The 20,420-nt window shown below is 35.1% G+C and overlaps 2 protein-coding genes across 2 annotated transcripts; both read right to left on the minus strand.

Moving 5' to 3' along the window:
* Positions 1-2,249: 2,249 nt before the first annotated feature.
* On the minus strand, positions 2,250-9,825 carry LOC148924129 (putative LRR receptor-like serine/threonine-protein kinase At1g29720). The gene is made up of 24 exons (XM_089061732.1): positions 9,738-9,825; positions 9,456-9,639; positions 8,309-8,380; positions 7,729-7,800; positions 7,570-7,641; positions 7,401-7,472; positions 7,256-7,327; positions 7,055-7,126; positions 6,886-6,957; positions 6,719-6,790; positions 6,568-6,639; positions 6,197-6,262; positions 5,925-5,990; positions 5,738-5,800; positions 5,618-5,650; positions 5,490-5,527; positions 4,610-4,980; positions 4,314-4,512; positions 4,010-4,144; positions 3,769-3,887; positions 3,471-3,681; positions 3,103-3,340; positions 2,855-3,005; positions 2,250-2,717 (listed from the first exon to the last, which is right to left on the minus strand). The coding sequence occupies exons 1-24, from the start codon at positions 9,823-9,825 to the stop codon at positions 2,352-2,354; spliced, it is 2,976 nt and encodes a 991-aa protein (XP_088917858.1). The 3' UTR covers positions 2,250-2,351.
* Positions 9,826-11,390: 1,565 nt separating this feature from the next.
* On the minus strand, positions 11,391-17,082 carry LOC125205618 (putative LRR receptor-like serine/threonine-protein kinase At1g29720). The gene is made up of 19 exons (XM_089061735.1): positions 16,840-17,082; positions 16,586-16,754; positions 15,783-15,854; positions 15,342-15,413; positions 15,182-15,253; positions 15,013-15,084; positions 14,868-14,939; positions 14,680-14,751; positions 14,513-14,584; positions 14,347-14,418; positions 14,195-14,266; positions 13,559-13,624; positions 13,274-13,336; positions 13,089-13,151; positions 12,975-13,007; positions 12,864-12,901; positions 12,209-12,570; positions 11,914-12,112; positions 11,391-11,719 (listed from the first exon to the last, which is right to left on the minus strand). Exons 1-19 carry the CDS (start codon positions 16,925-16,927, stop codon positions 11,688-11,690), a joined length of 1,761 nt encoding a protein of 586 aa, XP_088917861.1. The 5' UTR covers positions 16,928-17,082; the 3' UTR covers positions 11,391-11,687.
* Between the last annotated feature and the right edge of the window lie 3,338 nt (positions 17,083-20,420).

A 20,420-nucleotide genomic window follows, 5' to 3' on the forward strand; every position in this document is an offset into this window, starting at 1 on the left:
GTCACGAACATGTGAAATTGTTATACACACATATAATATTATATATATTAATGTGCATGTATGGTACGCATGAAATTATGAAGACAGTTTATTAGTAAACTAATTCATAAACTATCAACCGATGCATCTCTTTGTGGGAGTCGGTTGTAGTGAATAAACTGTATGGCTGCAGTTTTGTGTGAAACGACGCAATTTTACCGAAACGGTGTATAATGCCTATATAAGAATATTTTCAGTCATATAAAAAAGATATACAATCACCGAAAACATATGCACATAAAAGGCATACTTACGGTATATACATATATTATATTATAGAAGATTTTGATACTTTATCCATCAAAAGAATCATTAAAGTGTTGAGGTTAAAGAGGGGATAACATTAATTATGGAGAATCTAGTCAACGTAAGGACAAACATCAAATGGTGGATTTCAACCTCTACATAAAGCATGGATGGAGATTGGTGATTTTATCTCCACTTATAGTGTAAATGCTGCATGGATGGAGGTTGGTGGTTTTATCTCCACTTATAGTGTAAATGCTATGGTTGAATTAATTCAAATCTAGAATTAAATTTCATTATAGAAATCATTAAAGTTGAGATATGGCTTACACTTCAAGGCCCGATCCAAAGCCACCTGGACTCTAATACCAGTTGCTAGGATCGTCAACTACAATATTGTTTGATATTGTCCGTTTTGAGTCAAGTCCCCGCACGGATTTGTTGTCACTCCCAATAAATCTCAAACTAATTGGAGTTGGATATGAATTATATGCACCTTCCAATCTTTCTCATTCACGTGGGTTGTATACAGATGAGAATGATTAGTGAAATATTGATCAAATTTTTTTTTTTGTAGTTTAATTATACAATTAACTGCAAGTGAAATGTAAATAGGATAGTATGGGAGTGATTTTTTTTGGACCGACGTTTTTTTCCAATTTTTAACCACTCTTTTGTCAGCAAATTAAATTCATTGGCACGATTGATTGATGCATGCAACTTTACTGTTACATAAAAGTAGATTGATTGATGAATGCAACTTCACTGTAACATAAAGTCTCATTGAAAAATAATAACCGGGGGGACAGTGGACCCATTTACTTTAATACTTCACCTATAATAGTGTGACATTTCTTACTATATCTTGACCCATGTACTTTATCATATAATCAATGTCACAATTCTAATTGTTGTTATGACTAGTAGTATGTCACTATTGTTGATATTTACTCAAATTTGGAGACCAAGTCTTCGGGCAAGAATCACCAGGGCTGTGCTATTATGCACACATACTAAATTAATAATAAAAAATAATTAATAGATTAATATTATACTTTAAAAATAAAATATTAAAATGGGTGGACTAGAAACCCCGTTGTACTATCAGCCATAACAGGGGATCCAAACCCCAAGTTTTCACTATACAATCTCGGAAAGATAGTTGTTTGGGAGTATTTAATTTAGGTGGTGTTTAGTTTTCTAGATAAAACAATACCAAAATACAATCTAGAATTGAGTGGTGAGATTATTTTAGTCATAGGGGTTAGTATGCCTAATTATATCATGATTATTCATCTAGGATTGAACTGTGAGATTGAATCTCATGAATCAAACACACTATGGGCTCGTTTGATAAGAAAGATGAGATATAACAAGATTTGTTAAATAAGATAAGAAATGTGGGCTTCGTGTCAAGATAAGCTCGGATGAAAGTTTTTTCGTTGTTGTGTGGTAGACAACAAATTATCTAGATTTTGTATTAATAAATCATAATAAATGAGGTAGAAATGCTATCCGACCAAATCTGTGAGATACATATCTTTGTATTTTAAGGAAAAATTTGCAGGTTCGGATGGTCATAGAGAAAACCACGGGCTGATATAATAGGTTAACTATGATATCAAACACTTAGAAATATTCATATAAGTATCTATATCTAGGATACAATCTTGCGAACTGGCCCTATATATTTAATCTGGGATACAATCTTACAAACTGAACATTCCCTTAGAGTTGAATGGAGGGAGTACTCTTTTATATTTATAATGTGTATAATACTCTCTATTTTTAATAATGGACATCACATTTGGATAACAAGTCGAGATGTTAGAATATGTTGTGTTTGTTAAATGAAAAGAGAATAGTATATTTTCATGAAGAACATATTACAAAACATATTACTCCTATTACTTAACAACTCTAGAGATCTCTAATAAATAAGCAAAACAATAAGAAAGTCATCATGAAGTCAACATCATGAACTTCTCTTTTTTGTTTATATAACGGAAATGATAATAACTTTTCATATCTTCAACAACACTAGCAAAAGTTGAACAAGATAGCCTCTAAGAACCTCTCCTCTCCCAATAGCTTGTATCAGGGGCAATTGGATAGAGATCAGCGGCCGAAGTTGAAGAGCCACTCCACGGCCCATCCATGGAGACACCGTGACCATCAACTGCACACATTTCTACTTCATCAGATTTCGTCTTACCAACTGAGATGCTCGGCTCAGAAACCAAGTTTGGAACGCTGTCTTTCCCCTCGAGTATGCTCACTACAGCTGACATACTCGGCCTTTCTGCAGCTTTAGCATTGGCGCAAATGAGCGCCACATTGATAGCCCTAGTAATCTCTTCCTTGTCGATGCTCGAATCTAATCTCCGGTCAACTAGCTCCAACAGGTTTCCTTTCGCCTTCAAGGATTTCGCCTGAGTGAGAATTGGAAGAGCTCGGTCAAATTAATCTTAGGGTAGAATGTTGAAAGGAAGAAATGCATGCACATTTTCCATGTTTGTTTGTGTGACGCATGCTTAAGTTAGAGAACATAAATTTGCATAAAATATACCCAGTCAAGAAGATAAAAGCTATCCTCCTTAGGCCTGATACTACTGTTGCTCCTCCCACTGACAATTTCCAAAACAACAATTCCGAAGCTGTACACGTCGGCTTTATCTGTCAAATACCCTCGCATTGCATATTCGGGTGCCATGTATCCACTAGCAATCACATACATATAACGAATAAGTTTTGGTTTTGGTTTTGGCAATGAATATTTGAGACAGGGAAAGTGAGTACAGATTGATTTATGCTTACAATGTTCCAGCAATGCGCGTGCTTATGTGGGTGTTGTCTTCTTCGTCCAGCTTCGCTAGCCCAAAATCAGATATTTTAGGGACTAGTTTTTTATCAAGAAGCACGTTAGTAGCCTTGATATCACGATGGACGATTTTCAGCCTCGATTCCTCGTGGAGGTAAGCCAATCCTCTTGCTATCCCGATGCAGATCTGTTGCCTCATTGGCCAATCCAGATGCAATTGGTGTTCTTCTGCGCCTGTTAAGAGTGATGAATGTGATTAATTGAGATTTACAAAATTTACAAAACATGGAATGGGAAAACTGGTTCATGGATGACCTAAAGATACAAGTAAAGTAATAACGATAAAGTTATCGTATAAACATACCAAATAATGCACGAGCAAGGCTATTGTTTTCCAAATACTCATAGACAAGCAACAATTGGTTGCCTTCGATGCAGCATCCGTACAGCTTAACGAGATGAGGATGTTGTAAGGCGGAAATCATGCCTATTTCATTTACAAATTCGCGGTTACCTTGCTTTGATTTGGAAGAAAGCTGCTTCACTGCGATGATGGTTTTATCTAACAGAACACCCTTTAAATATACAAAACTTCAGACATCATAGCAGAATGAATTTAGGGGGGGCAAAAAAATCTTTTAAAAATACTAAATTGTCATTACCTTGTAAACGGGACCAAATCCACCTTCGCCAATCTTATTTGCATGATCAAAATTGTTTGTGGCTGCTCTGATTTGCCTTAGGGTAAATTTACCCGTGCGAAGGTCAAGTCCCTTCAAATCTGTAAGAAGCTTCGTGTAAATCAAAGAGCAGTTTACACGACTACTAAGCTCCGTGTAAGAATTAATTCACATCACATTAGAAAAATGTTGGACTAAATTTGCACACCATAAACCCCATTACCATGATACATCGAGTGTTTTCCCCCCAAACAGCCCATCCACCTCAGAATAGCCACAAGCAAAATGAGTGTGAAAATAACTGCCATCGCTATACCAACTTTAGCTCCTGTCGAGATGCCGCTTCGAGGCTTATAAGCTGGAAAAAATGATAGGACAGGGTAAGATGACATAGTTGAAAACTTCGAGTACAAAGTGAAACTGGTAATTTCACTAGCAACCAACAAAATGAGAACATGAAGAGAAGAACTTCGTTTCTTTATATTTTGTTTTGGAGTGCTATATCTGTAGAACCAGATCAAACTTACTAGCATGAACAACAGATATGGCTGAAATGAGAGGACCATATACGGATCTCTGAGGAAGAACAGTTGTTCCTTTTCCCGCCCAATAGAAGCGGATCTCCAAGGTGTGATCACTGACAGATGCATTATAGGGCACTGTTATTGGAGTATTCACTCCACCTGCTGCACTCTCAATGTTGAAATCCTTCTCAACCAGTTTTCCCTGAGTTGCAATATTTTGAAAATCATCAAGAACGAGTTTGGCAAATAAATATTTTTGCATTATCTTTATGTAGAGTTGGGGATGTTTAGATGAGAACCTGAATATAAATATCAAAAACACGCCTTCCAAGGCTTCCGTAAGTTGTGTCATTAGTAAACATGATCTCCGCAAAGTGGAGATCCACTGTGTAGTTTCCATTTCTCAAACAAAATCCATAATAAGTCAGTGAGAGGGGGGAAAGCCGTGCTGTGGAGTACAATTTAGATTCTGGCTGTCCTGAAATGCTTAAGTTGCTTGATGCAAAAGGACTTTTTCCATACATAGAATTTTTGTTACTATTCCAGAACTTGCCTATGCTGCTGAATCCCCAGTTTGTACCTCGGTAGAAGTTTTCAGCAGAGTTATCTGGTTCATATTTACCAACTCTTTCTTGGCTTCCACAGTTTATATAGAAAGAGTAGAAATCATCTGAGGGAAAAAAACACATGTTTTGAATTTCGAATATTTTTTCTAAAACCTGAAATAACAAAATACTGGCATTTTAAAGGGCCGCAAGGCATAGGAATATCCTCAGTAATTTATATATTTATACTTAGTAGTTTTACACAAACTACCTTAACAGTATGATTCTCGCAGATGATTTAACTTGGCTAAGGTCATTACTATGAAGCTCTAAGATAATTCAATCTATCTTTGAAAGTCCTTAATTCATTGAGGTTGCATTATATTTGCTACTATGTGTAAGATCTTAAAACCGAAAAAGGAAATACTTGAGAAGATAACTAAAATTCCTGTTTAATGCAGGTCTAAAAAAGATCCCAATTTTAGCGGCCTCGACATAAATGTGATCAGTTTATCAAATACAAGTCTGTTCATTTGTCCCTAATTGCACATCTTGGTATAAGTGGGTTAGAGTTATTGACGACCTCAACCTGATAAGTTTCAAGAACTACATGTATAAGTGAGTTGTCACTTACTTGACTTGCATTCTGGATTTACACAATAGAAAGTACCACTGCCAAAAGAATGTGATATTAAGATTCATGCTACATTGAATGATGAGATGTTTAAGTGAAAATGCATCAAACAGAAACCAGCAACTCACTTGGTGTTTCCATTCGAGTTGGCAAACAAGTTTCTGAAAAGGAGTGGCAATATCTAAGTCAGTATAGAAACACTGGGACACAGTATACACATAAAGCTGAGCATTATTTAGCAATCTCACGGGTAGTCTGTCGCACAAATTGGTTCTGGACCTGCAGATGTGAAATTGTTGTAGGATAGGTCACTGCAGCCAAATAGAAGGTTTTCAATTAACTACATTGCTATATGAATTTTAAGCACACAATTATCGTTCCACTGTTATGAAAAATGGGAAATATTAAGTTCTGGACAGAAAGGGAACCCCTCACATATTTTTTATAGATTTCATCAATCGTTGTTGCACCGTCCCGTTAAGGGAGTTCCCAGTCAAGTAACTGGAAAATGAACATCTTGAGTTAGCAATTAAACCAAATTCTAAATTCATCATATGACGATAGTTGAGCCATATGATTACCAACTATTAACTATAGCCCCTAGTGACAACTGCACCTTATGAAATATCATCACAGTAAAATAAAAGCATTACTCTTTGATTCAGTCAATAAAAAGAACAACTGAAAGTTGTCAATCAAACTCTTACATGTCTCCTTCTTGACCACCAAGTGCTTGAGGAATCGGTCCTGTTAATTTGTTGAAACTCAGATCACTGCACAAGAAATGATGGTATTGGCATTAATAACTCATTTTCCTAAAAGAGAGGAAAAAACACTGCTCTGCATTATGATATTAAATTACACAACCAATCTATTACAAAAAAAGATAAATGAATACATTGAAATAATTTGCACGGAGCATCCAAGAATGAAACCAAATATTTCAATATGTTTGAATACTAACTGGATTACTAAAATTTCCATCAGCTTTCTCTGAAAAATATGTATTTTAGCTGTCAATAATACTAGTATATGACAAAAAATAAACAGTGCCACCAAAGAAAGCCATTGTACTAACAGAGACTCATTGATTGTCAGTCGTGCAATAAAAGGAGGTAGTTCCCCCACAATATTGCAACTCCTTAATATCCTGCACAATAAGTTCAAGTGAGTCACACAAAAGAAATGCCTTATTTTCCGATAAAGAAACAGAAAAATACTGCACTCACACATAGTCCCAACTATGAGAATAAGCAAGATTGGGGAAATTTGATATATTCCCATTGAGGTCACTGATTCTTCTGCAGTGTGGAATCATCACAAACACAGATATAGAGTCTCACATAGAAAAGGGAAAATCTGCTTTCGTATTGATGTATCTTAAAAGTATACTCACAGATCAGTTAACTTGGTTAGAGAAGTAAGGTTGGAAGGGATCGGTCCACTAAGACCACTACCCTGAATCTCCCTGAGATATTGATTCAAGTTTAAAATTGTCAATGAAAAAAATATACAGAATTCAGAAAAAAAAGTGAATGAATGTATTAAATGACCAAATGCCTTACAAAATTGTGATATTTCTCCAGTTCAGGATAAAATTTGGTATGCTTCCTGTAAAGTTGTTATCACTAATTCGACTGCATGCAAATAATGGTTACATATGAAGCAAAATTAAGAATTAAAATTGAAAAAAAAAAACAAATACTTCTTCTTAATTCATAGCCTGAATATTGACTCCTAGACCAAGGGATGATTAAGAAACTCACAACTGTTCCAAAGTGGTAATTTTTGCTAGGTTTGGGGATAACTCTCCGGTGAAATTGTTTGAAGCAAGCTGACTACAAGGGGAATGCAGTTAAAAGAGGCTAATAACATCTTCATAACGAAGTCAAGATAGAGATAAATCATTACAATCTTCTAATTCGAGGAAGATCCCCAAATTCCCCAGGTATATTTCCAGAAAACTGATTAGCCTCCAAAACCCTTCGCAGCAACAAAATCGTAAACAACACATCAATAAAACAACAATTCGAGAAATTAAAACTGCAATTGATGAGAAAAGAGGAAGAGGTGTTGCTACAGTTCTTCAAGTGCGGAGATGTTGGCGTATTCCGGTGGAATTGGACCGGTGAGACGGTTCCCGAGAACAGCGCTGCAGTAGGAAAGTATCCGTGCCCAATCAATTGCGGAAATGTAGCGAGAAAAACGCGATTGGAGAGGAAGATTAGCAATGGCTTACATTTTTCGAAGGAATTCCATGGAGCTCCATTCTGGAGGGAGAGTTCCACTGAGGTAGTTGCGAGAAAGGTCACTGTCAATCACACACACCTAGTTTATGTTAACGCGCGAAACTTTTCAATATAAAATAATAGCTTATATTTTTTTATTTAAAAAAAAATTCTAATCTTAAATATATTATTGATGTTTTTAAATTAAATGATGTTATAATTTTTGAAGTTTACCACCATAAAAATAGGACTTGTACATATAGAAGCAAATATCACACCATCATGTAAGGTGAAAAATATTACTCCCTCTGTTCCATAGTAGTAGAGTCATTTTGCCATTTTGGTACGTTACATAGTAGTAGAGTCATTTCCTTTTTTGGTAAAAGTAAACACATTTTTCCACACCTACTTTACTCTCTCTTACTTTATTCTCTATACATCTCTCTACCTTTTTCATTTCCTACTTTATTTTTCATTTACTTAACTCACCTAATACAACTTTTTCTTAATCTCCGTGCCGAAAAAAATGCCTCCACTACTATGGAACGGTGGGAGTATAATATTATTATGAAAAAGAAGAATAATACTTACAGGAGTTGTAGGAAAGGGAGTCCAACCAACTCCTTGGGGAGTGAGCCATTAAGATTCTGTGCCTTCAAAATGCTGCAATTTGTTTAACAATTAACTAGCTAGTCAAAATTTTCATAAGATTTTCCATTCCCATTACCATCTCATAATAGGATCCGCATCTAGATCTGCCCAAGGTTTATTGAACCGGCGGTTAAAATCGAAACCGTCGATTTTTAACCCGTGGTTCGGTTCAGGTTCAAAAATTTTTGAACCGAAACTGTGCCAGAACCGCCGGTTCCGCGCGGTTTCAAACTGAAACCGCGAAAAACCGCCGGAAAACCATGAAATCAAGCCGGAACTGCAAAAAACCGGCAGTTTGGAACCGTGAAAAACCGTCGAAAAACCGCCGGTTCGGAACTGAAACCGGCGGTTTTGGAACCGAAACCGTAACCGCGAAATACCCTCGCGGTTCGGTTCCGGTTCAACAATTTCCAAAACCGTAACCATCGGTTTCTGAACCGTGGGCACCTCTATCCACATCCATGCTCATCCGCAACCGCATGGATACATTTATTCATTAAGGATCCTATCATTCTATTGTTCAATTTAAATACTTCAATTACTAAAAACATTTCCACAATATTAAAATATATTAAAAATAACCGAAATACTATTATAAATTACTAAAAAATTAAAAATTGCATTATTAAAATCCTAAAAAGTAAAAATTACATAATTAAATTCATAATAAAAAAAAATTGAAGTATGAACGGGAGATAAGTTGATGTAAAGAATGGATGATGAATTTGAGTATTTATAGATGATTTTGGGATATTTTTTAAAAAAAAAACAAAAAAAATTGAAAAGAAACATATATATTTTTGGGAACCTGAATTTTTTTTTTTTCTTTTTTCCGGATTAATTTCAATTTTTTATAAAAAAAATTAAAAACGAGGCAATCAGGAGGCGCCACGTAGACGCACTCTTCGGCACGGCGGTGCTCTTGCTATCGAGCATGGCTGTGCCATCGGCAAGAGCACAGCGACGAGCAGGGTACTCGACGCGTCGACGGCACGGCGGGTGCTCTTAGTAAGAGCACCGTTGACCGTTGCGGATGATCTAAGTGACAGACTTAGCAAACGAGGGTAGAGCAGTGTAAGTGACTCACATCTTAGTGACATGACAAGTAGTAGTACCATTCCCATTGAAGGTGAAGGTGCAATTTACTCCACTTTCTTGATCTTTAACACTACCATCCCACCATGGGAGCTTATTGGTGCATGGATCAACTTCTCCATCAAAATTCCAATCCATCTTCCCCAGCTTCCTTGCTACCACCGACAACGCTCCCACTAACATATTTTAAAAAAATCAAAAAAGAAATATTGATTGTGATAAAAATGTTAAGAGTTACATCAATCATGTTTGTGTGTGTGAATAATAGACTTACATTCTTGAGCAGGCAAACAAGCTGATTCCACATAATTAGCAAACAACACAAACCAAATTGCAGCTATAGTCCTTGATGCCAACAACATGACTTTATCGATATGTTGTAAGATTTTGTAGCATTATTGAAAATTTGATCAAGAAACGATGGTTTATATTCTTGTAAATGTATGTAAATTTAAAAAAATAATATTTAGAAAATTCAACCAAGACTTTGAGTGGGGTACACAAATAATATGTGTTACTATAGGTAGTCAATATTGAAATTATTGCAATTCAGTTAATACTTGGAATAGTAATCTAAAGCAACATAAAGAGTAAAGGACAATGGCTTTGTCACGTCGCACACCCGAACTCTACATGAGTATGATATTGTCCCTTTGGTCAAAGTACTTATAGTTTTACTTTTGGATTCTTCCCAAAATGCCTCCTACTGACACAGTGAAGGGTTGCATTTATATATTGCTTGCATCTTCTCTAATTCTCCGATGTGAAATGGTTTGAACCCCAATATACTTTGACTATCGGCTTCAAAACAAATACTAGTAGTAAGTTTTTAGTAATATCCACCATATATAAAAAATAAATAAAGTTTTAGTAACTAATAAATCGAGATTTCTAAGTGGCAAAGAAGAGGCATTGCATGACTCTCCTTGACGAGAGGTCTTGTAAGTTGTAAGATTCAATGTCACTTACATTGCATATTGTATAGTATGCTTTCACCGTGGAATGCTCTGATTGTCTGGTTCCACGTGTAGTGCTTTAATTGATATTCAACATATACTATTACTTGTTTTATTTGGGGTTGTAGTTTTAAGAATTGTAAAAGAATGCACATGAAAAAAAAATTAATGCAATGTCAATCTTATTAATTTTATAATTAAACCTAAGTGAAATGAGTGAATGAAATATGAGATTACTTATTATTTATAATAAATGTAATATATACGTGATGGAAAATATTAGTGTAATTTGTAATGACGATTGAATGAATATAGTAGTAGTAGACTTTATGTTTTAGTACATGTCTATTTGTATTGATTTATATATTTATCCTTTTGCCTAACTATATAACTGGGTGGCGTTAGAATGATAATCATATTTATGGAATCTAATAACCTATCATTTTATGGTTTAAAAATATTATTTTTACTAAAATGATATTTTTTCAACATGCATAAAATTATACTTTTAATCCATAAAATGATACTCAGTTCTATAAAATGATATATTTCGTCCATAAAATGATAGGTTATTAGGTTATCACCATAAATATGGGTTATCATATGATCACATCCCCTAACTAACTAGTGCATTAAATCACTTAATTAACTAAAACCGAATATTTAAAAATCTTTTGTTTAAAAGAAATGTCTCTAGCTACAATAATGGATAAAATACTATTTTCAAAAATAATGGTATGTCTTTATTTTTTTCTTTTGCTTGGACTTGGTCATATTTCACTTACTAATATCTAACTACAGTACTACTTTTTTGTCAGCAAATTAAATTCCTTGTTTGATTGAATATTAATTCCTTCTGGACAAATGACAATGGACCCAGTTATTGTGAAATTCACATTCCTAGTTCTTGTTATTTGTGGAGACTAAGTCAGCATTATTCACTCAGTAAGATAAGGTTGTTTGAGGGGTAATTACGCAACTCATAATATATTTCATATTTATTTCAAATTAATAAAAAATGTTTGAAATTTGCATAAATTATATACATAAAATATGCTCTCTTTCCTTTTTGGTTCGTCGCTTAAAAATATGCACTTCTATTTTGGGTACTCTTCTCTCTAATGAGGTGGAACCCTTTATTCAAATCCCTCCAAATCGTACTCGCTTTAATTAAATACAAGAAAGATAAAAGGAATACTAATTGGCCAAGAATCCTGCCATCAATTTCCATCCTTCATTTCATCCATCCCTTGATTGATATCATTAGCTCATGTCAAGATGCTGCTTCCATGCTTATAAGCTGCACAAATTGATATATGGATAGGGTAAGACGACATGCAAACGTAATCTCGTTATTGGTTATCATCAAATATGTAATCGAAAACTTCCAGTATAAAGTGAAACCGAAACAATGCAACGAAAGCATGAAGAAAGGAACTTTATGTTAATAGTTTTTTATGGAGTGCTATATCTCTAGAACCAGATCAAACTTACTATCGTGAATGACGGATATGGCTGAAATGAGAGGACCGTATACGGATCTCTCAGGAAGAACGGTTGTTCCTTTTCCCGCCCAATAGAAGCGGATATCCAAGGTGTGATCACTGACAAATGCATGATAAGGCACTGTTATTGGAGTACTTACTCCACCTGCTGCATTCTCAATGTTGAAATCCTTCTCAACCAAATTTCCCTGAATTACAATATTTTCAAAATCATAAAATATTAATTTGGCAAATAAATACTTTCACATATCTATATGTAAAGTTGGGGGTGTTTAGATGAGAACCTGAATATAAATATCAAAAACACGCCTTCCATTGCTTCCGTAAGTTGTGTCATTAGTAAACATGATCTCCGCAAAGTGGAGTTTCACTGTGTAGTTTCCATTTCTCAAACAAAATCCATAATAAGTCAATGAGAGGGGGGACAGGCGTGCTGTGGAGTACAGCTTAGATTTCGGGCCGGAAATGCTTAAGTTGGCTGGTTGGAGAAGATTACTGTTTCCATATTTATCAGTATTCCAAAACCGGCCGGTGCTGCTGAATCCCCAGTTTTTACCTTGGTAGAAGTTTCCAGAGGCGCTATCTGCTTCATATTTACCATAGCTTTGGTTGCTTCCACAGTTTATATAGAAAGAGTAGAAATCGTCTGAGGACAATAACACATGTTATGATGAATTTTCAATATTATTCTTCGAAACTTCATATAAGAAAATACTCCAGCATTTTAAAGAGCCGTGTCAACGCATAAGAATATACTGATTAATTTACACATTCAGAGTCGTTTTACACAAACTACCTAGGATATAAATGTGACAAATTTATCAAATACGAGAATGTTTATTTGTCCCCAGTTGCATTTTTTTTTGTTCAGGTGGGGTTAAAGTCACTGAAGAGCTCAACCTGATAAATTTAAAGAGCTATAAGTGAGTTGTCACTTACTTGACTTGCACTGTGGATTTACACAATAGAAAGTACCACTGCCAAAAGAAAGTGATATTAAAAGATGATATGTGTAAGTGAAAATACATCAAAGTAAAATCAGCAACTCACTTGGTGTTTCCATTTGAGTTGGCAAACAAGTTTCTGAAAAGGAGTGGCAATATATAAGTCAGTATAGAATATCCGGATACAGTAAACACATAAAGCATTACTCAGTAATCTCACGGGCTGTTTTTCGTGCAACTTGGTTCCGGACTTAGAGATGTGAAGTTGTTGTAGGATAGGTCACTGCAGCCATATTGTAAGTTTTCAATTAACTACATTGCAATATGGATTTTGAGCTCACAATTATCATTCCACTTCTACGGTAAGTGGGAAATATTAAGTTCACGATGGAAAGGGAACCTCACATGTTTCCCTTATCTTCCATCAATTGTGGCACTGTCCCGTTAAGGAAGTTCCCAGTCAGGTAGCTAGAAAAAAAACATCTCACGGTTAGCAATTCAACCAAATTTGAAATTCAGAACTACCAAACATAAATCATCATGTGAGAAGAGTTGAGCCATATAATTACCAACTACGGACCCTATTGACAACTGCGCCATATGAAATATCAGGACAGCAAAATAAAAGCATTATTACTATTTGATTCAGAGAACTAAAAAAATCCCGAACGTTGTCAAACAAACTCTTACATGTCTCCTTTTTGACCACCAAGATCTTGAGGAATCTGTCCTGTTAATTTGTTGAAACTCAGATCTCTGCACAAGAAATGATGGTATTTAAAGAAAACTCAGAGCATGATAAGAGATATAGTTGTTATATATTTGATTTCACATTAGTTTGGTACATAGCAATGTTACCAATGCTTTCAACCACTAATCATTCCAAACCTTGCTTAATAGTAATAATTAGAACAAGACAACTGAAGCTTAAGATTTCTTGTTGTGAGTTAACTATCAAGATATGATAACAAAATGACCTCAATTCAGAACACCAGAGACAGCACACCTAAGAAAAGTTTATGAAACCTAAGATAAAAAATAATTTTCAGTCAGGTTTATTTCATTCCTTCTTTGACTCTAATAACTCATTTCCTTAAAAGGGAAAAGAAACTTTGCTTTGCATCATAATATCAAAATGCACTACCAATCTATTACCAAATAAGATAACAGAGCATCAAAGAATGAAGCCAAATATACGAATAATATTTTAGCAAAATATCCATCAATTACTACTAAAGTTTCCATTAGCTTTCTCTGAAAGCAAGTAATATTTTAGCTTATATGACGAAAAACAAACAGTTCCACAAAAAAAACAATGGTACTAACAGACACTCGTTGAATGCCAGTCGTGCAATAAAAGGTGGCAGTTCCCCTACAATATTGCATTTCCTTAATATCCTGCACAATAAGATCCAGCGAGTCACGCAAAAGAAATGCCTTGTTTTCCCGATAAAGCAACAGACAAATACTGCACTCACACTTTTTTCCAACTAGTAGAAATAGCAAGGTTTGGGAAATCCGATTGATTCCCATTGAGGTCACTGATTCTCCTGCAGTGTGAAATCATCACAAACATAGATACTGAGTCTCATAGAAAATAAAAAAATCTGCTTTCGTATTGACGTATCTTAAAAGTATACTCACAGGTCAGTTAACTTGGTTAGAGAACTTAAGTTGGAAGGGATCGGTCCACTAAGACCACTACCCTGAATCTCCCTGAGATATTGATTCGAGTTTAAAGTCATAGAAGAAAAAAAAATTCAAGAATTCTGAAAAGGTGAATGAATGTATTAAATGACTAAATGTCTTACATTCTTGTGATGTTTCCCCATTTCAGGATAAAATTTGGTATGCTTCCTGTGAAGTTGTTGCCACTAATTCGACTGCACGCAAATGTCGATAAGTAGGAGCACAAGTTAAGCTTGTAAATTTTTCAATTCTAGCAGAAAATGCACATGATGGCTACATCACATATCAAGCTGAGAATTAAGAAACTCACAACTCTTCCAAAGTGGTAATTTTTGCTAGGTTTGGGGATAACTCTCCTGTGAAATTGTTGGAAGCAAGCTGGCTACAAGAGGAAAATGCAGTTAAAAGGCTAATAATATGTTCATAACGAGGTCAAAATAGAGTTAAATCATTACAATCTTCTCATTCGAGGAAGATCCCCAAATTCCCCAGGTATGTTTCCAGTAAACTGATTAGCCTCCAAAACCCTTCGTAGCAACAAAATCGTAAACAACACATTAATTAAACAACAATTCGAGAAATTGAAACTGCAATTGATGAGAAAAGAGGAAGAGGAGTTGGTACAGTTCTTCAAGTGCGGTGATGTTGGCGTATTCCGGTGGAATTGGACCGGTGAGACGGTTTCCGATAACAGCGCTGCATTAGGAAAGCATCCATGGCCAATCAATTGCAGAAATGTAGTAAAAAAAAACGCAATTGGAGAGGAAGATTAGCAATTGCTTACATTTTTCGAAGGAATTCCATGGAGCTCCATTCTGGAGGGAGAGTTCCACTGAGGTAGTTCCGATCAACGTCGCTGTGAATCACAGAATTTGTTAGTTATATTAGTTAGCTATATTCAGGGGTAAATCGGTAAATAAATCACGAAAGAAGAGTAAATTTCAATTCGACCCATATTTTTCTAAATACTCCCTCCGTCCCGATTAAGAGTCATACTTTTCCATTTCGGTCCGTCCCCAGTTAAGAGTCACACTTCATTTTTACCATAAATAGTACGTAGGTCTCACATTTCACTAACTCACATTTCTTGCTGCAACAAAACCAATATAAAAAAGTGGGTCCCACATTCTACTAACTTTTTCAACCTACTTTTCTTTACATTTCTTAAAACACTTGTCCGATCAAAGTGTGACTCTTGATCATGGACGGAAGGAGTAGTACTTACAAGACTTGTAGGAAGGGGAGTCCAACCAGCTCCTTTGGAAGTGATCCATTAAGATTCTCACTCTTCAAAATGCTGCAATTTGTGTTGGGTGCTTTGTATATTAATCATACTCAAAATTAGAGTACTAGTAAATATTATATATACTCCAAGTAAAACAACAACAAAATATGAACAATCATCATGTACTTGGTAGCAATATATGGGTATTTTGATTTCCATCTGTGATGAGCAATGTATATATTCCATCCGTCTCATTAAAAATTAAGTGGTTTTTAACACGCCCTCTCACGTGTGGGCCGGAATGACACATCAGACTTCCATAACGTGGGTAGGCAAGAGAAGAGATAAAGAGATAAATCCATCATCGGCTTGGGCCTGCTCTGATACCATATTAAAAATAGGTCACTCACCCTTAGAAGAGATAGGATCGGCTTGATAGGATCATCACCAAGCCGATGTGGGACAAGATATTAGAATTTTAACACGCCCCCTCACGCGTGGGCCGGAATGACACATCGGACTTCCATCACGTGGGTAGGCAAGAGAAGATAAAGAAATAAACCCCATCATCGGCTTGGGCCGACTCTGATACCATATTAGAAATGAGCCACTCACCCCTTAAAAGGCCTCACAAGGGAGAGGATCATCCACACTTATATAGGTGAGGTAGGATGGTTATCAAACCGATGTGGGACAAGATATTAGAATTTTAACAGTTTTCTAACGGAACGTTGCTATTAAAGCAAAACAACTATAGTCGTCGGCAACGGCAACCAACACGGAGTAAGAGTAGAGTAACTCACATCCTAGTAACATGACAAATTCCAGGGGAGGTGAAGTTGCACATTACTCCCTTTCCATCTTTGAAACTAGAATCCCACCATGGGAGCTCATTGGTGCATGGATCAACATCTCCATCAAAATTCCATTCCCTCTTCCCCAGCTTCCTTGCTACCACCGACAATGCTTCCACTAACCCCATTTATATACTAATATCTTAGTAATTCAATAAAAAAAAAATACTATTGACCGTGACAAAAAAAAATGGTAAACTTACATTCTTGAGGAGGCAAACAAGATGATGCCACATAATTAGCAAACCCCAGAAACCAAATCAATGCTACAAGCTTTGATTCAAACAACATAATTAGTATTTCGAAATGTTGAAGATTTTGTGATTTTGAAAAATTGGTCAATAAACGATTGTTTATATTCTTGTATGAAGAAGGGGCTGAATTGAATTAAAGAGTCAAAAAATTGTAGACATAGAATGAAAGAACAATGGCTGCCGTGTATAATTGATGAAGAAGATCTCATTTTCAAAAGAAGATAATGGAGTAGCATATAATATTACTACTATTTTATTAAAAAAGCTCCAGCTGCATTAATTGTGTCCACTTTTATTGACATATTAATTTAAATTGAAAGTCCAATCTATCGAATTTTATAATTAAAGTAGTAGATGCTTTGAAAAGTGTGTCGTATTAAACTCTATTTTTATATTAAACCAAATTTCAATTTGATGACATAGTTTTCAATAAATGGGCATTAGTATTAACTAATTTTGAATCGAATTATAGATATTTACGATCCCTCTAATTTTCTTAGGAATTACATTTAATACTATATCAGTTTTTATTTTGAATTCAATTACGTTGACTCCACTTTTATAATTCTTTGTGATTATTTTATTATGAGAAAAGGAAAATGTGAATATATATGAAAAAAATACTCTATAGTCCTAAAAGAATAGGAATTTTAGGAACGATAAATTTTAATGTGAAATTAGTGAAGTTTGAAAGAGAATGAAAAAAAAATTTGATATTCTAGTAAAATTATAAAAATGAATTGTTACACAAATAATCAGATATACTAGTATTACTATACATACATTTTCCAAAGTTAGACAATATTGAAATATTTTGAAGACTTTCAAAGCTAGCCAATGTTGAAATTATTGGTCAAAGCTATGTTTAGTCTCGGATCGTAGGATTCTAATTTCACAAGGATAGGAGGGCCTAAGCCCACAATCAACGGTTCTAACTTCTAATTGGGATCTATATAGATTTTATTATTTTAAGTCGTGAAATAAAATGAATAAAGGTAAGAAAAATTACTGAATTTTATCCTATCTAATTAGTCTCAAACATTCAACTTCACTTGCAATTAGGTTTGTATGTGAACATTAGATGATATCTTAATTTACAATCTGGATAGCATTGTTTTCAATTTTGCTAAACAAGTTACTTCAAATTTTGACCTTGATAAGGCCATTCATCCATGTAACTCTTTCTCTACTATTCATCCAGATGTTGTATTGACATTCTCTTTTGATGCTTGAATCTGAACAGTGGCTATCCCAACAACTTTGGCTCAGAATTGTGGAGTCGATGAGATTCGGACCATGACTGCCTTGCAAGGGAAGGCGAGTTATCCTTATTATGTACTCCCTCCGTTCGGCGGTAGTAGAGACGATTCTTTTCGGCACGGGATTAAAGAAAAATTGTGTTAAGTGGGTTAAATAAAGGAAGAATAAAGTAAACAGTGAAAAAGGTAGAGAGAAAAAGAAAGAATAAATTAAGAGAGAGTAAAGTAAGAGATAAGAAATGTGTTGACTTTTGCAATGAAAGGAAATGACTCAACTACTATGGAACGTACCGAAATGGCAAAATGACTCAACTACCGCGGAACGGAGGGAATATGTTCTGAGCAAGCTTTAAGTTATACTATATATTGCTCTTTGTTTTTTAATCATGTGCTCACTAACAAATAAACTAGGAGAAAACTCCACCTCGCAGTTCAAAGTCCTTGTCAAATAATTTATTACTCCCTGAAACACTCTGCGATTCGCAGAACCTCCTTTCACCACTTTGAGACATTTCATGTTGGGAAACGGAGTTTGCTTAAAGTAACCAAAATCGCATTCGAGCATCTGTCAAAATTCCAAACAACCCAAACATACATGTAAGCAACATACTAGTATAGTACTCCCTCCGTTTCGCCATAGTTGAGGCGAAACTTTTCGGCACGGAGTTTTAGAAATGAAAATTGGGTGTGTTAAATAAATAGATAAAAAAGTAAGAGAGAGGAAAAGGTAGAGAAAATAAAGTATAAAAGTGAATAAAGTAAGAGAGAGTAAAGTAAGAAAGAGAAAAAAGTTACTACCATATATAGAAATGACTCAACTATGAAGAAACTTCTCGAAATGGAAAAATGACTCAACTATGACGAAACGGAGGGAGTACTCTATTAGCATGAAGAGAGAGAGAGAGAGGGAAACGTACCTCCAAAGTGTCCACAGACAATGAAACAGTGGTGGCATTCCCAAATCGGTGAAGCATCGTAACAGTGTCGTGATGAAGGCCAAGAACATTATCGAAATGATAACCAACGTGATGAATGTCGAAATAGACTTGTTCCAGCATCGGGAGATTCACTCTTGCACATACCCAAACAATATGAGACTTGCATGTAAATGAGGTAAGCAACGGGGCAGAGATCTCGCGGACTGTTAAATAATAGCCGTAGTCCTCGATCTGAAGATGTTTAAGCTTTGGAGCCCTTATAATATCAAAGCCAAAATTGATGAGAGTAAGCTTCTCCAGCTGTGGGAGGCTGGAAATGGGAAACAAAGCTAGAGTGGATGGTAAAATCTTCTAAGTGGGGGATGGTGGCGGGACGGAAGTGGAAGCAGAGGCCGGTGAGTGAGCGCCACACGTCTTTCCATCTACGGGAGAGAATCATGGTTTTAACGGCTTCATATGTGTCGATTGTATCGAGGATGAGTAGAAGAATATCATCGGAGAGTTGGCTGATTTTGTCTTCCTTCATTGCTCCAACATCTATTGTTTTAGGTTATATGTGATTTTACTCTAAACAATAGAGGCGGATATTTATAGAGTCCTAAATTTCATAATAAGGAAAATAGAATATTTTGACAAAATAATGGAGAGAGTGGAATAATAAGGAAAATATTAGACATAATTATAATTAGACATAATTCATAATAAGGAAAATAGAAGATTTTGACCTAAATTTCCTATAGTACGAGATCACCTAAAAAATGAATCTGATACTTTGAATACAGTGATGCTAAATGGCTATAACGTGGACAGCCATAAAAATAAAATATTAATAAAAATCTGTACATTTAATGCTAATTTACTTGAAGTTATTTGAAGTTAGGTCATCTTAAAAGTATCATTTAGGGTTTAGGTCATCTAATAGAATAGATTTATCTATTGGAATAGAATAGTAGTAGTAATGTGTTTATAAAACCTATCTAGCCTAAGACAAATAGGCCGCATCCTGCACACAACAATTTTCGAAACATAGCCAAAATCACCTAAAATGTATAGTATCTACCATGTGCTTCATAAAAGTACAAAAATTGTTTAAAAATAAAAAGAAAACCAACTTCGTTTTCTTGCCAAAATTGTGCTACGTGACGGTCCAAAAAACTGTCACTTTATATATGTATAGAAGATGCAATAAAATGTGGTTTACTTTTGAATCTTTTGATATCCATAACATCAAAATTACCAACTTTACAAGAAAGAGATACTAGGTTATAACAAAAATTTAATTAACATGTTTGAAAATGAACTCCCCTTTAAGAAATCGGAGTAAATTTTTACT

The sequence above is a fragment of the Salvia hispanica genome, chromosome 6 (assembly GCF_029641045.1).
Source record: "Salvia hispanica isolate PSC_SH4W2 chromosome 6, Shi_PSC_v1, whole genome shotgun sequence".
In the NCBI taxonomy this organism is placed as follows: Eukaryota; Viridiplantae; Streptophyta; class Magnoliopsida; order Lamiales; family Lamiaceae; genus Salvia; species Salvia hispanica.